This window comes from Symphalangus syndactylus, chromosome 11 (genome assembly GCF_028878055.3).
Source record: "Symphalangus syndactylus isolate Jambi chromosome 11, NHGRI_mSymSyn1-v2.1_pri, whole genome shotgun sequence".
Classification (NCBI taxonomy): Eukaryota; Metazoa; Chordata; class Mammalia; order Primates; family Hylobatidae; genus Symphalangus; species Symphalangus syndactylus.
The window spans coordinates 121,565,616-121,581,640 of record NC_072433.2 but is presented as its reverse complement, the minus strand read 5'-3'; the positions used below and the strand labels follow the sequence as shown (position 1 = coordinate 121,581,640).

General features: G+C 37.0%; 1 protein-coding gene across 9 annotated transcripts in view; it reads right to left on the bottom strand.

The window, feature by feature from the left end:
• Window positions 1-16,025, bottom strand: part of CNTNAP4 (contactin associated protein family member 4) — a 336,779-nt gene that overhangs the window by 248,423 nt on the left and 72,331 nt on the right. For all 9 annotated transcript variants that reach the window (XR_010114325.1, XM_055299622.2, XM_063612412.1 and 6 more), the window contains exon 2: window positions 5,589-5,699. Coding sequence is in view for 7 of the 9 variants with exons in the window: in XM_063612412.1 (XP_063468482.1) it covers window positions 5,589-5,699 (111 nt within the window). In the remaining 2 variants the exon portion in view is untranslated. The remainder of the gene's footprint in view (window positions 1-5,588; window positions 5,700-16,025) is intronic.

The window sequence follows — 16,025 nt, the reverse complement described above, 5'->3', positions numbered from 1 at the left end:
GTTCTCATTGTTCAATTCCCACCTATGAGTGAGAACATGCAGTGTTTGGTTTTCTGTCCTTGCAATAGTTTGCTGAGAATGATGGTTTCCAGCTTCATCCATGTCCCTAAAAAGGACATGAACTCATCAATTTTTATGGCTGCATGAAAAAATGCTCATCAGGTTCCCCTTTCTCTAGGCTTGAGATTTTTCAGTCATGTACAAAAGTTATCTCTTACTCTTTTTTCATACAGAAAGTATTGGTTATTAAATATATTAATACTAACATTTTAAAATTTTAATTATTACAAAGGTTTTTTTTTTCTTTTTATTTATTTATTTTTTTTCCTTGAGACGGAGTCTCGCTCTGTCACCCAGGCTGGAGTGCAGTGGCATGATCTCGGCTCACTACAACCTCCGCCTCCCGGGTTCACGCCATTCTCCTGCCTCAGCCTCTTGAGTAGCTGGGGTTACAGGCACCCGCCACCACGCCGGGCTAATTTTTTGTATTTTTAGTAGAGACGGGGTTTCACCATGTTAGCCAGGATAGTCTTGATCTCCTGACCTCATGATCCTCCTGCTTCGGCCTCCCAAAGTGCTAGGATTACAGGCGTGAGCCACTATAGCACCCGGCCTATACAGGTTTTTTAAAATATAATACATTTAACACCAGGAAATATCCACCTCAAAAAAAAGCACCTACTATTTTTTATCTTTAGGGATATATCCTCTTAAGCATTGACATGCAACATGCATATCTTGGAAGATTTGTCGAAACATAATAGTTGTTTGCAAAGAAGCACAACAATTTAGGGCAGTCAAAATTGCCAAACAATGCTATATAGATTGTTATAATTATTGTTACAGAGATCCATCCAAGAATGGGAGTTATCTCTGTCAATTAACCAAGTAAGCTAATTCCTCTACAGATAAGTGCTTGATTTTAATATCAAATTCTATAGGTATCGGGAAAACATTGCTTAACAAGCATTTAGAATAGAAGTGTGCAGTTGTGGTTTAAAAAAGAGAAAATGGAAAAATATAGACAAATATCCAATTTTGAACATCTGGAAATATTACGATAGACAAATAGCTAATTTTTTAACATCAGAAAACATTCTTATCTTACAGATTATGTGAGTGGAAACTCACAGCATTTGTCAACTATGGAAACCATCTTTTATATACTTAAAGAGGTGTACATATGTATGTTTCTACTCACACATGCAAATATGTTATTTTTGTTTTGGACAATCATTTTATTTACTATTGTATTAGTTTTCCTGTACACAAATATATCAATTTTCAATCACTCATTTCCAAGGTTGTCCAAGTACATTAAAATAAAGACTTACATTCGGACTATAACACTACTGAAAGATGTGGTTTCTTCATATTCCGGATTCTAAATGTACTAAGGACACATTTAGACTATCAAATGGGACACTAGAACCTGTCTGAACTCCACGTTGACAACACTAAGAATCAGTGTATACTTAACTTTAAATTGCCCATTAAAATTTAAGCTATACTGAAACTCCAACAATGAAAGTACTATACAGCTATCTTTCCTGGATAACCTTATCTCTATTCCTGGATTCCTGTTGGATGGTTGATTGGATTCAAGAGTCACATGCCTAATCTCTTTAGCAAAATCTGTCTAACCTATCCTTGATGTTCTCTTCAGAGCATGCAAAATTTCCCATCTTCTGCAATATGAATAGGCCGAGAATGTTCCAAACCATCAAGTCCGATTGCCTTTTTTGCTTGTCTGTTTCTTTCTCAATGTATTTCTTCCCTCATACATTTTGCTATAAGCTTCAAGGAGAGATAAAGGTATACCTTTTCTATTTTGCCTGGAAGTCTCCTCAGGTAATTATCTAAATTCATTGCTTACAAGTTCTAATCTCTACCCAGCATTAGAACACAATTCAACCAAATTTTCTACCACTTTTTACCAAGGATTGCTTTCCCTCCTATGTCCAGTAACATGACCCTCTTTTCTTTCTGAACCCTTGCCAGATACACTTTAAATCTTTGTATTTACACCAACAGTCTTTTGAAGGCAATCTAACTTTTCCTATCATGTGCCTCAAAATTCTTCCAACCTTTGCTCATTACTCAACTCCAAAGCCACTTCCATATTTTAAGGTATTTAGTCCAGTGGCACTAAACTTCTAGTACCAAAATCTGTATTTGTTTTCAAGGGCTGCAGTAACAAAGTACTACAAACAGGGCATCTTAAAAGAATGCAAGTTTATTCTCTCACAGTTCTGGAAACTAGAAGTCTGAAATCAAGATGTCCACAGGCAGGGCCATACTCCCTCTGTAGGCTTAGAGAAGAATCCCTCTTTGTCTCTCTGTAACTTCTGATGGTTGCTGGCAATCCCTCGCATTTCTTGGTTTGCAGCTGTATCACTCCAAACTCTGCAGGCTTAGAGAAGAATCCCTCTTTGTCTCTCTCTAACTTCTGATGGTTGCTGGCAATCCCTCGCATTTCTTGGTTTGCAGCTGTATCACTCCAAACTCTGCAGGCCTAGAGAAGAATCCCTCTTTGTCTCTCTCTAACTTCTGATGGTTGCTGGCAATCCCTCGCATTTCTTGGTTTGCAGCTGTATCACTCCAACCTCTGCTTCCATCTTCACCTGGTCTACTCTGTCTTTCCTGTCTCTGTATATCTCCAAATCTCACACTCCTTATAAGGACACGGGTCATTGGATTTAGCTCCCCACCCCTTAATCCAGTATGGCCTCATCTTAACTTGATGATATCTGATAAGACCCTATGTCCAAATAAGGTCACCTTCATCGGTATTTGGGTTAGGATTTCAATCTTTTGGGAGGACACAATTCAACCTATAACAGCACATATGTGGCAAAATTAAATCAGCATACTTCAAATGGAAAATATGTTTAATGGTAATCCTCCCCTCTCCTCCCCTCCCTCTCTCTCTTTTGAGACAGAGTCTCACCCTGTCACCCTTGAGTGCAATAGCACAATCTTGGCTCACACTACCCCCAACCCCTGGGTTCAAGCGATTCTCATGCCTCAGCATTTTGGATAGCTAGGGCCGAGGGTGTACACCACCATGCCTGGCTAACTTTTTTGTATTTGTAGTAGAGACAGAGTTCTGCCATGTTGCCCAGGCTGATCTCAAACTCCTGAGCTCAAGTAATCCTCCTGCCTCAGACTTTCAAAGTGCTAGGATTACAGATGTGAGCCACTTTTAGTAGCAATGGTAGCCTTTTTTTGATCCCCTTCCCTCATTACTAAGGCCCTACTCATTTTCACAGTATTACCCTTGACACTTCTTATCCCACAGATGGAAAATAAGTGGGTAACTTTCTCATTTTTTTGGTCTATTCTTTGGCTCTAAGTTTTCATAATTCTGTAGGAAAGAGGTCATTCTGTGTATCTAAGATACTAGGACCTTTATTTGCTGGTTTAGTTTATTTACATATGACTGCAGACTTGGCTGAACACTTTTTCCTAGCCTGACTGAAATATTATGAGAAATGTTTCAATACTAGAAATAAAATAGAGCCTTTAATAAATCACTAAAAATCTGATGTTCCTTTGTGAAAACTTCATGTAATTAATAGGGGAAAAAAAGAAAAACTAAATCAGAAAGAAAAATGTAATCAAGTAGGTTTACAACCAGCAAAAGATAATTAAAATGATCCTGTTTTGTGTCTCGGTTTCATTAACATGTAAATGAGATTCGTGAAGTTTGATATTGTGTTTTACCAAGAGCCATAGAAATGAATTAAGAATGAAAATGAGTCCCACTGATGGAGACTCCTGATGAGTATATAAATTAATGAAAAATATGATTTGATCTAATTAATAACATATATTTTTGTGATGTATTGAACCTCAACAAAGGAAATCTAGATAAATAGGTAAATTAAAATGTTGTGTTCCTTTCACAGGCCCACATTCTGTGAAAGTTTTTATGACTCAAATGAAGTGGTGGTAAATGTCAAACTCTGCTTTTCTTTATAAAGAAGCACAGAATGGAGACCTTATTCTAGGATTAGCATTGCAATAACAGCATTCCTCCTGGTGGGTCCATAGGTACAGGGTCTGCAATGGCCATCAGAGTGGCTAGGCAAGTCCCCTGATGGGTCAGGGACTCAGAATTGCAAAGAGGAAGAGACAGTCCTGTGTGACCAATAACTCTCACTGCAAGTCACTCAAAAGGAAAAGGCTAGCATTATCTACACAAATATATTCAAGCACCCCCCAATTTCCCATCTGACAGAAGGATCTCAGTTCTCACTCTCCATTGATACCTTCACATTCAGAAGAACACAAAAGTAGGTATCTCCAATAATACGAAATGAAATTTTAAAATAAACTTAAGCTTAAAATCGTGTTAAAGTGTTATATCTATATTGTAATTAGAACTATGTGTGATATATATTATGTATACCAGATGGCAAAATACACACACACACACACACACACACACATTGGTCATGTTCAATGTTCAGTGTACTCATGCATTAAGCACATATTAAGGATAACATCCAAGAGTAAAATTAGAAGTGACTGACTGATGTTGCCATGAGAGGAGGAGAATAAATGAGAGAAACAACATCATGCATTAAAACTTTTTATGATTGTTAAAATGTTTTCTGTATTAGTATTGCCAAGTGTGTTTTCCTCCAATGCATGTGCGGATGAATTTTACCTTAGCATGTTATGAAAAGAGATCACAGTGATACTCTGTCTCTAAGTACACAGTGTTTTTGAAATTCTGTCTTACTTCTACAGCAAGGTGCCATTTAATTATCTTCAGTTTCCTTCTAACATATTCAAGTGATCAAACACAAACTAAGATGAACTGAGTTTGTTTTGTTTTTTTTTTTTTTTTTGAGACAGGGTCTCACTGTCGCCCAGGCTCTAGTTCAGTGGCACAATCATAGCTCACTGTAGTCTCCAACTTCTGAGTTCAGTGATACTCCTGCTTCAGCCATAGCTGAGACTACAGGCATGGACCACACGCAAATTTATTTTTTATTATTTTGTAGAGACAAACTCTTGTGGTGTTGCCCAGGCTGCTCTCAAACTCCTCCTCAAGTGATCTTCCCACCTCAGCCTCCTAAAGTGTTGGCATTACAGGCATGAACCACCACACCTGGCTGAGTACTCCTAAAGGACCATGAAAATCTTATTATGTTCCTATTCTTCAGCTGATAAGAAAATCATGTCAACCACATTGAGAATTCAAAACACTGAGGGATTGTTATTTTTAAATAATTAGCGTTTTTGAAAATTACTTCTTTAACTTGAAACTGAAGGCCAATTAAGGTTTCATCACTAATGTGTCCATAAGGATTGCATATTATTGAAGAAGATATTTAGTAAGATATATAAAAAGCTTGTCAGATGGAAGGAACTCAATTCTTTGTAATATATGATGTATCCCTTCCACATTCCAGAACAAAAGCTAGATGTCACATACATCTCATGAGTTTTAACCATTTGCTTATTTAGAAATTTACTTTCTTTTACAATGTATCATTCATAATGACTGTATGCAAAGATAATGAAAAACTAGTGAGATTTTCTATGGGCCAGTCAGAGGAGAAAAGCAGCCTTACCATCTCTTCTATTCAGCCTTGCAAATCCAGGACCATGACTGCTGGAGAGCTCAGAAGAACTGCTGAAGGATGCCTGAGGCAAGGCAGACACAAGAGGATCGTCACAGTCATCTGCCAGGAGGAACAATGCCACGGTAGGGTTAGTTAGTGCTGATGGCTTTCGTGGAATCAATAGACAAGACAACAAACAAGTAAAACAACAACATCAAAAACTAGGATCAAAGATCTCTAAAAATATGCCTACTACTTATAGGGGCTATTCTACTGGAAGTCTATTAAGTTCAATGAGAAAAGAAAAAACTTAAAGACAGGAGAATATGAAAATATTTTAAAAATCATAAAATTATATAATAAAACAATATCTTAAGGTAGAAAAGGTTATACTTCATTATAAAAGATTCACAAATTTAACTGTATGAAAATTAAATACTTAAGGTTTTCAAGACACTGCAAAGAAATTAAAAAGAAAAATCACAAAATGGAGAAAGTACTTGAAAAACCTATAACCTAGTATACAATTAGTATTCCAAATAAAGGAAAATAAAATACAGAATAAAGTAAAACAAAAACCACTGTTAAATCATGACACACATTAACAAAAATAATACAAGGCATGATCAGACTTCACAGCACAGCCTGGCGTGGTGGCTCACACCTGTAGTCCCAGCACTTTGGGAGGCTGAGGCAGGCGGATTACTTGAGGTCAGGAGTTCAAGACAAGTCTGGCCAACATGGTGAAACCCCATCTCTACTAGAAATAAATTAACAGGGCATGGTGGCACATGCCTGTTGTATTAGCTGCTAGGGAGGCTGAGGCAGGAGAATCGCTTCAACCCGAGAGGCAGAGGTTGCAGTGAGCCGAGATCACACCACTGCACTGCACTCCAGCCTGGGTGACAGAGTAAGACTCTGTCTCAAAAAACAGACTTCACAGCACAGACCCTATATAAATTGATCCTCAAACTTATCAGCAAAAAGAGATGTAAACTGGGACTACAAAAGGATACTAGTTTACAGACATTAGACTAGCAAAATGTAGGCAAAAAGAAGCTCTGACACATTGCTCGTGGGAGTATAAACTTGAGCAACTACTTTTATAAAAACAGCTTGTCATTAGATGTATATTTGAACTTTCCCATACCCTATGTTCCACCAGTCCCTTTGATATACGTAGGTCCTTTATGATGAACCCCCAGTCTCAAGGAGTTTTGTCTTTTTACCCAAAGGTAATATACAAATACTAGTAATTTTGTGTCCCATGAAAATAAAAAAAGTACTCAGAGGAGCTTGCATTTATGCACCAGCAGACATGTATGATTTCTAGCAACATTGCTCATCATAGCAAAAAAAAAAAAAAAAAAATTAACAACCAGCTGTCCAATGGCCAAAGAACAAATAAAACATAGTGCTTTTCACAATAGAATAATACACACCAGTGAAAGAAACAACACCACAAAACAAAATAGTTGAATCTTAGAAGCAACATTTTTAAAGAAAACAAAATCGTTATAAAATAATACACAGTATGTTGATCGTTTTGAGAATCTTAAAAAGCCAAGCTAAGTAATACTGTATGTTGTTTAGGGACATATATGAGTTTAAAAAACTGCTTTTACAAAAAGAAATAAAAATTATAAAATTCAGGATCTTGGTTACCTTGAGAGAAAAGCAGAATCAACATAAATTTACACGGTTTTAATGTGATGGAATGCTCTAATTGGGGGTAGGTGGTGTCAGAGGTGTTAGAACCAGAGTGACTCCATCTTGAGTGAGGGCCCGGAAAATGAGGCTGAGACTTGGTGGGCTGCATTCCCAGAAAGTTACGTATTCCTAGCCTCTAGATGCTTACGGTTAAGGGAACAGATTGATAACGTTTACTAAACAGACACAGACTTAGGCGTGTCCTGATACCCCAATAACTTGAGAATAAAAGCATTCCTAATTTTGCTTTAAAGATATTAATTGATTCTTGCAAAATATGGTAATTAAGAAAAGTAATCCTTTATCACAAACCCTTGTAGCAGAGCTCATCTCCCCATGATCTTTTCTAATCATATATATACATACACACACACATATATATACACATGTGTGTGTATATATATATATATATATATATACACACATGTGTGTATGTGTATGTATATATATATATATACACACACAAGTATTTGTACCAAGGGTGGATGCATTATTCCTCTTACTTTCAGGAATGCCCTACTCTGTCTATGGAATCACTGAACTTTCACCACTTTACTTTTTTAATAAGCTTGCTTTTGCTTTGCACTGCGGACTCACCCTGAATTCTTTCTTGTGCAAGATCCAAGAACCCTTTCTTGGGCTCTGGATTGGGACCCCTTTGTGGTAATAGTGGCATAGTCACAGGCTTATAATTATGATGTTTCATATAAAATATATTACACATGCACATACATTTACATATGTATCAATATGTACATATACATATTAATGTATATACATATTTATCGTCTATCTACCCTTTCATGTGAATCACATAATTGCTTTTAATATTAAAATATAAAGCACAAAGAGCGAGGGAAAGTATAATAATCTCATGTGTATCATGAAATCCATACATGTTTAATTTATTCAGCCAATTCTTCATTCGATGTCATCTTTAAAGCATTTGCCTTTTATTTTATACTTTTAAGTTGTTCCCATTTTTGCACTAATCAGAAAAATATTTCTCTCCTATTTAGTTTTTAACATATACATTCCATAATTTAAAATTATACAGGGTTATTGTCACAAATGTTTTCATTAATGGTAAGCAATTATTGAAATAAATGTAAGAATTATCTAGATTCACCTGAAATTTTATTAAACTTATTATACCTGAACCTAATTTGTTCTTGAATGCCTTTCCCAAGAGCTTACCTGAGGTAGTATTTTACTTTTCAAGATTGTCTCATTTTCATTCAAAGTCTAGCTTTTCTTACTCTTACCTTAAATTCTTTCACCATTACAACAGACAGTTCCTGCATGTCAATCAACTAGCTTACGTACTAACGCCAGCCAATCCAGTTGTAATTCAAGAATAAGGAATGTAGACATAAAAAGATATACAACCCATGGACTTACAGGCAACAACAAAAATGTTTTAGTATGCTGTGGAAACTGTGGCATGTATGTTTACACACACAAGAGAGTGTATTACATATATGGGAGGAGGGTGCATATGTGGGTGTGTGATTACTAGAACTAGGGATTTTTAAAATCATTTTCAGCATGCAGGTGTAAGTGTGGTGAAAAGGGTGTTTAATTGCAATTCACAATCAATTATGTAGATTGAGATCGATGTTTTGGATGTAATGCCTCTCTGGTACAACCACTCTAGCGAACATATAATTATTGTTCATTTGTTTTTGCCAACTATAAATTAAGAATCAATATTGTTCTACCTCTAGCTTTAAAAGAGTGGAATTAAAACAAAAGAAGGCGTATTTTTTTCCATTTTTGGGGAGAAAAACATGTAACATGGAAAACGGAAGGGCACACAGGGGGCTTGTGATATTTGGTCAAGTTTTGGTTGTTGGCCTTGGTGGTTACACGGCATTTTTATTCTTTACCATGAGCATATACCTGCCCCTACAATCTGTTGTATGTTTATTTAACAATGATATATTGTAGTTATTCTTACAGAATTAATAATAACTAAGACACGTTTAGAGAACACTCTGTGCTAGGAAGTTATAATCCTGCCACACATAGTAACTAATCTTGACCCCCCCTTCTTGATATATTAATGTTACTCTCTTACAGATGAGATCATTGAACACAGTTTGATTAATTTGCTCTTCTCATTGTGGTAGAACCGCATCTATAACGCGAGTTGGGGTCCAGAATCCACTATGTAAGAATACCATGACTATAATTATTATTTCTTTAGGTTTGATGTGTAGGAATTCCATCACACACCATAATAACATGAATAAATTCTCTCAGGGAGTGTGTACTCCAGTTCCAGGTTTGTCATGCTATTTTTTTTATTTCCCGTTTGGTCTTCAATAGTCTTGACAACAGAGGAAGGGAATCTCAAACAGTAATAATCAGTCTGGAGTAAATATGATATTTTTCTCTACATAATAAATTAAATTGGAATTCTGGATTAAGCATAAGTCTCCTGAGTTTAATTCCAGAAAACCAGTTTTCTCTGACTGCACCAATAAAACACAGCATCTAGACTTGCAAAGCTAAGGACCACATTCCAATTTAGAGGCTCTCAACCAGAGGTAATTTCACCCTACTGCTCCCCACTTCCAAGAAGTATGAGCAATATCTGAAGACACTTTTGTCATCACAACTAAGAGAGGATACTTCTGGCATCTACTGGGTTGAATCCAGGAGTGCTGTTAAACATTCGACAAAACACAGGGTAGCCTTCCACCACAAAGAATGGTCTGGTCTCAAACGTCAATAGTGCCAAGGTTGAGAAACAATATTCTAGAATCTGGTAAAGCAACTCAGCAAACTGGTCTGCTCCTGGAGTCATCTCACAGCTAGAACTTTCAATGATTATTAGCTCTAATTTACAGCTAATTTTCAGATGCAAATAAAGATTATTCAGTGCACGTGAGTATACAGGCATTTAAGTAGGGGGCTTTTCAAATTGGAAATAACATTTTAGCTATTTCAGCCTAAAACATAATTGCATTTTTAAAAAATTAAGTGCTATATCAGATTGGCATATCATCCTGCTCCTTCTACTGCTGAGCCACAGGCAAGATTCTTGGTAAAAAGGGGCACAGGAGACCATGGACGTCTCCATTCACTAGTGAAATTTAGTAATGGAGTAACCAAACATTTCATGGAAGTTTGTACAATTAAAAATGCAGCTGGGTATGCTGAGTTCATCATTGTTTCCTTCAATTAGAGAAGAAATGAACATCACTCTCATTACTCCATGCTTATTCAAAATTGTATTACATTTTATTTGACTTTTCTCAGTCATATTAGAATTTCCATATTAACCTTGGTATCAGTTGGAAATAGTAAAACAATAGCTTTAGTCTTTTCATTAAAAATGTATGTATACTAGTTACATCTACAATATGTTTTAATGAATTCTGTTAGAATATCCACACTAGAAAAACATATGCTGAGTCATTTTCATACACATACACCATATACATACAAATCTATGGGTTTCCATTCAATATCTCAGAGAAGTCACCATTTACTCTTTACATGAAAGAAAAACTTACCATTGTCATTAAAAAGTAAATGGCAAATTAGATCTCTGGCAGATTGTATATACAGAAAATCTCAATAGCCTCCTTCACTATAGCTTGCATCTTTATTGATGCAAGGTATACTGAAAATATTTTAATATAGCTCAATTAATGAAAATTTTATTTTACAAATAGCTTTAATGCATAATTCTCATAAGCAAATAAAAGTTGTTCAGTTTTTAATAAAAGTAATTCAATTTTCTTAATCTGTGTGTAATACTACCTGTACTAAGATAATAGGTATATATTATTAGGTGCTACATTCTCAGTGCTTTACATGAATTAACTCATTTGATCCTGATAAACACCCAATATATTTGATAATATTAACTCTAGGGACACTTGAGGAAAAAAGATCACAAGAATTAAATAATTATTAAATAATTAAATTAGGAAAATTAAACAATTTACCTAAGGACCCATGACTAATAGGTGGTAGAAAGTGTATTTAAACTCAGGCAATACGGTGCCAGATCTTCTATTCTGAGCCAGTACTTTGTTGAAACAAGTACTGGTGACCTAAAATATACTTGTCAAAAAAAAAAAAAAATAGGGCTGATTTTCAGTGGTATTCAGCTTAGTTGCTACTGAGTAGTCATCTTCTCAGTTATTTGGAAGACATGTCAAAATTAGTTACATGCCTGCTAAAGAATCATATGTCCCATAAAAATATGCATTGGAGAATAGACTAGAATAGATACAATAGGTAGCAAACATAGTTTACGTCATCAAAAATCATCATACACCAGAGGCAGGGTGAGACCTTTGACAGGAAGCTTTGGAAAGATCGGAGTCTCGTTCCCATCAGAAAACAGTTTATTTAGACCTATTCCAAATAGTCCATTGACAAATTCAGGATTAAGGAACGGCCTTCCCTTCAAGAAGTCTATTTTCTTGAACAAAACATTTTACTCCAATCTATATTACAATTTCCATCCAGTTAAAATTGGAAATCATCAACATATTTAAGAAAGTATGGAATTATGTTTGCATATATCAAAAATTATTATTTGTAAGTCAAGATTTCATTCAGAAATTTTTGACAATGACATTGTTATCTAACCATAAACCCAGTCTGGGCTACTGCTACAAATTTCAGGTTCACTTCGGGATCCCAGGTGAAGTCTTGTCTCCTCGCCCTAGCATGACACACAACCCAGTACCTGATGTACCTCTGTTTCCTGCCCAGTGAGAGACTGAATACACAAATGGGAAATGGCCAGTCTACATGCAAAAAACAGAACCTGTAGTAACTAGCTCAGGGAGCCAACCTACTATCTACAGGAGCCAGTCCAGGAAGCCAGACTTCTGTCTGCAGCAACCAGTGCAAGAAGCCAAATAATAACTCCTGTAGCAACTGGCCCCTGTTTTAGTCCGTTTCCATGCTGCTGATAAAGACATACCCGAGACTGGGAAGAAAAAGAGATTTAATTGGACTCACAGTTTCACATAGCTGGGGAGGCCTCAGAATCACGGCGGCTGCAAGAGAAAATGAGGAAGCAGCAAAAGCGGAAAACCCTGACCAACCCATCAGATCTCACGACACTTACTCACTATCACGAGAATAGCACGGGAAAGCCCGGACCCCCTAATTCAATTACCTCCACCTGGGTCCCTCCCACAACACGTGGGAATTCTGGGAGATACAATTCAAGTTGAGATTTGAATGGGGACACAGCCAAATCATATCAGCCCAAATAGCCAGGACTTAATAACTTACAGCTTCCCTCATTTTTGCCCGTGTTTCCAATTTAGAACTGGCTGAATATGTTTATGAGATATTTAGAAATTTTACTAAGTATAGAGAAAGCCAAATGTATACCTCTAACTAATCCCATAGGATGCCCCACTTCTGGTCAGCCTGCCTACAGCCTCCCCTAGCCAAGGCCTCCAACCAGGGCATACCTGAGCCTGCCCCTTTACTCCAATGTAAAGTTTCCTCTCCTCTGCCTGCCTTTGAGTCTCTGCCAAACTCAAATGGTGGTGGCCAACCACCTTGCTGCAGCAAACTCTAAATAAACAGCCTCTGCTTGATTTCCTTTGGGTGGGCATCATTTATCTCCATACCATGGAGCTTTCCCCCAGCTCTGCCATCTCATCCTCACAGCTGCAGCTGTACAGTCTACACTCAGCACCAAAAAAGAGCCACCAAAGTCCATTTTAAGCACTCAGAAGACACAAGTATGTTTAAAAAGCAGCATCAGCCAGCTGGTAAAAGGTATTATAGGCCAGGTGTGCTCGCTCATGCTTGTAGTCCCAGCACTTTCAAGGCCAAGGCTTGGAAGATCTCTTGAGGCCAGGAGTTCAAGATCAGCCTAAGCAAGATGTCGAGACCCACCTCTTAAAAAAAAAAAAAAATAGCCTGGAATCCTAGCCACTCGGGCGGCTGAGGCAGGAGGATCTCTTGAGCCCAGGAGTTTGAAGCTGCCCTGAGCTATGATCACACCAGTGCACGCCAGCCTGGACAACAGAGCAACACCCCATCTCTAAACTAAAATTAAAAATAAAAATAAAAATAAAATTCTATGGATCAGCTCCACGTTGCAGGGTTGTCGCATCTCTGTGGTGTGCATCCTCAGTGATTCATCCTAACTGCCTGGTAGCATCACCTCGGGTAGATGTAAAACTTCCCACGATTGTGTCCCACAGCCAGAACCATGCTAGTCTGGGAACTACTAAAATAGAGCTGCAAATTAATTTCTGTCCAGTGATGAGCGTTGTTCCTTTCATAATGTCCTTATGCTTTCCATACTGTTTCATGGGACTGTGAAGGAACACAGCCCGAAGGACTGAAGGAACTTCTGTGGTGTCACACCCCACCCCTCTCTCCCTATATAGTAGCCATGGCACCTGACGGTGTGTGGAGGAAGCTGCTACACTGTCACATTCTGATGAGAAAAAGAATAAGTTTAGGGAAAATTGACAATACACCTAGGATTGAATAAAATATAATTTTTCTAAGCATAGGTGACGAAATATGAGCCAATCCTGGCATCATCTCTCATCCTTTCATCACTACCTAAAATGATATTTCAACTCGATTAAATGCCATGAGGGTAGACTACTACACAATTTTTTAGCTTCTTCAAGTATTAATTTGACATCGACATGAAAATTAAGATTTACTTGAGAATCTTGGTTTTAGATATTTGAAATAACAAACATGAGCTTCTAATTCTGTCAGTCGTTGGCTTAAATCTAAAAAAAAAAAAAAAATGTTGCTGCAATTTAAAACAAGTAACTATTTATCAGCATGTTTTCCTAGAGCTAAACTAAAGACAGGGATAATTTTCTAGTTGTCAAGTAATTCATTTAGACAGCAGCCTATAAATTTCTATGCATTTTCTCCTATAGGAGCCATGAGTAGATTTTATATATATATATAATTGTTAATTCTCTGTGACGTTATTGAGCTAAGCTTTCATTTGGACGCAAACACTGGCTTACATGCTCCAACTTATAGCCTGAGTTTGAATAGCTCTTCCAATTAATCTTCACAATTAATGGATTAATGGGAAGGCAGTTAACTTCTAATGACAGAACAGCCAGAGGCTGATTGATTTTAGAGGTTTAATAGCAACTATTTGAAGTCCAGATATTAGGACAAAGAGACCAACGAAAGGTGAAGGGGTAGAAGAAAAAACAATTTTTTAGAAAGTAAAGAGAGCATCAGAGATCTAGAAATCTGCACACATTACAGACTTTTATTGACAGATAATTTGGCCATATGTGACACCGTGTCACCTAATTTGATATCAGGAATAGTGAAAAGAATATCTTTATCGGGTAAGCATTTCTGGAGTTTGGTGTATATATATATGTATATATATATGTATGTGTATATATATATATATATATATATATATATATATATGCATTGAAAATAGATTATCAGGAGAATTAGAGGATCAAAAGTTAATTTAAAAAAATATATCCAGGCCGGGCGCGGTGGCTCACGCTTGTAATCCCAGCACTTTGGGAGGCCGAAGCGGGCGGATCGCAAGGTCAGGAGATCGAGACCACGGTGAAATCCCGTCTCTACTAAAAATACAAAAAATTAGCCGGGCGTGGTGGCGGGCGCCTGTAGTCCCAGCTACTCGGAGAGCCTGAGGCAGGAGAATGGCGTGAACCCGGGAGGCGGAGCTTGCAGTGAGCCGAGATCGCGCCACTGCACTCCAGCCTGGGTGACAGAGCGAGACTCCATCTCAAAAAAAAAAAAAAAAAAAAAAAAAAAAATATCCAAAGATGCTGAAACATATTTCCATTTTTTCCACAATGATAATATCAGTTTAGTCTCCATTTCATCACACACACCTCAGCTAGGTTTGCTGATTTACTAAGTGAACAAATTGTAGTAGTTGTGTATTTATATCGTTGCTTTGATTAATGCAGTCAAACAATGTTTTCCATATGTTGTTATCCATTCTCAGTACCTGCAAATTGTCTGTCATTATCTTCTGTTTTTCCACTTAGAAACATAATTTAAATTAATTACAATATTATATACATTGTTGGCCAACCATATTTGTTTCCGTTGCTTTTTCTGTTTTTATGTTCATCTTTAATTTTGCTCATGCTTTTCGTGTTATTCAATGAAGTACTTTTGTTATTGTTAGGCTATGGCTGTGTGCTTAACTATCTATTGTAATCAAACATTTGTCTCTTTGTTAGTGATCTATTTAAGCATTGTGAAAACGTGGGATCTGGATTCAGAGAGGCCAGTCCTCAAATTCTTGCTCTGGTACCTCCCGAGGTCTGATACATACTGCTTCAACTTGATGCACCTCTGCCTATAAAGTGCAGATAAAAATATCCCCTTCACAACAGAACTGCAAGAACTTCATGTTACACCATTCATAATATTTAAAAAGTACAGAGTAGGTACGCAAAATAATCCATCCCTTTCTTCTTTTACTTCCCAATACCATAAGCAAAGAAGAGTGTGTTCTCATCAAGGATTTTTCATATGCCTGCCTTTAATGCACCACCTCAGTAATTACTCAGTGTGATAAATTGATTTGGAATTGTGGAAACAAAATCTTCGTATCAAGTACTGTACCTGTCACTGGAGGTATGCGAATCATCTTGACTCCTGCCTGTGACATCTCACGTTCAAATCCTCTGACTTGAGCACCACTTAGATTTTTCACTTTACGCTTTCAACATTTTGCTTTCTATAACCAGT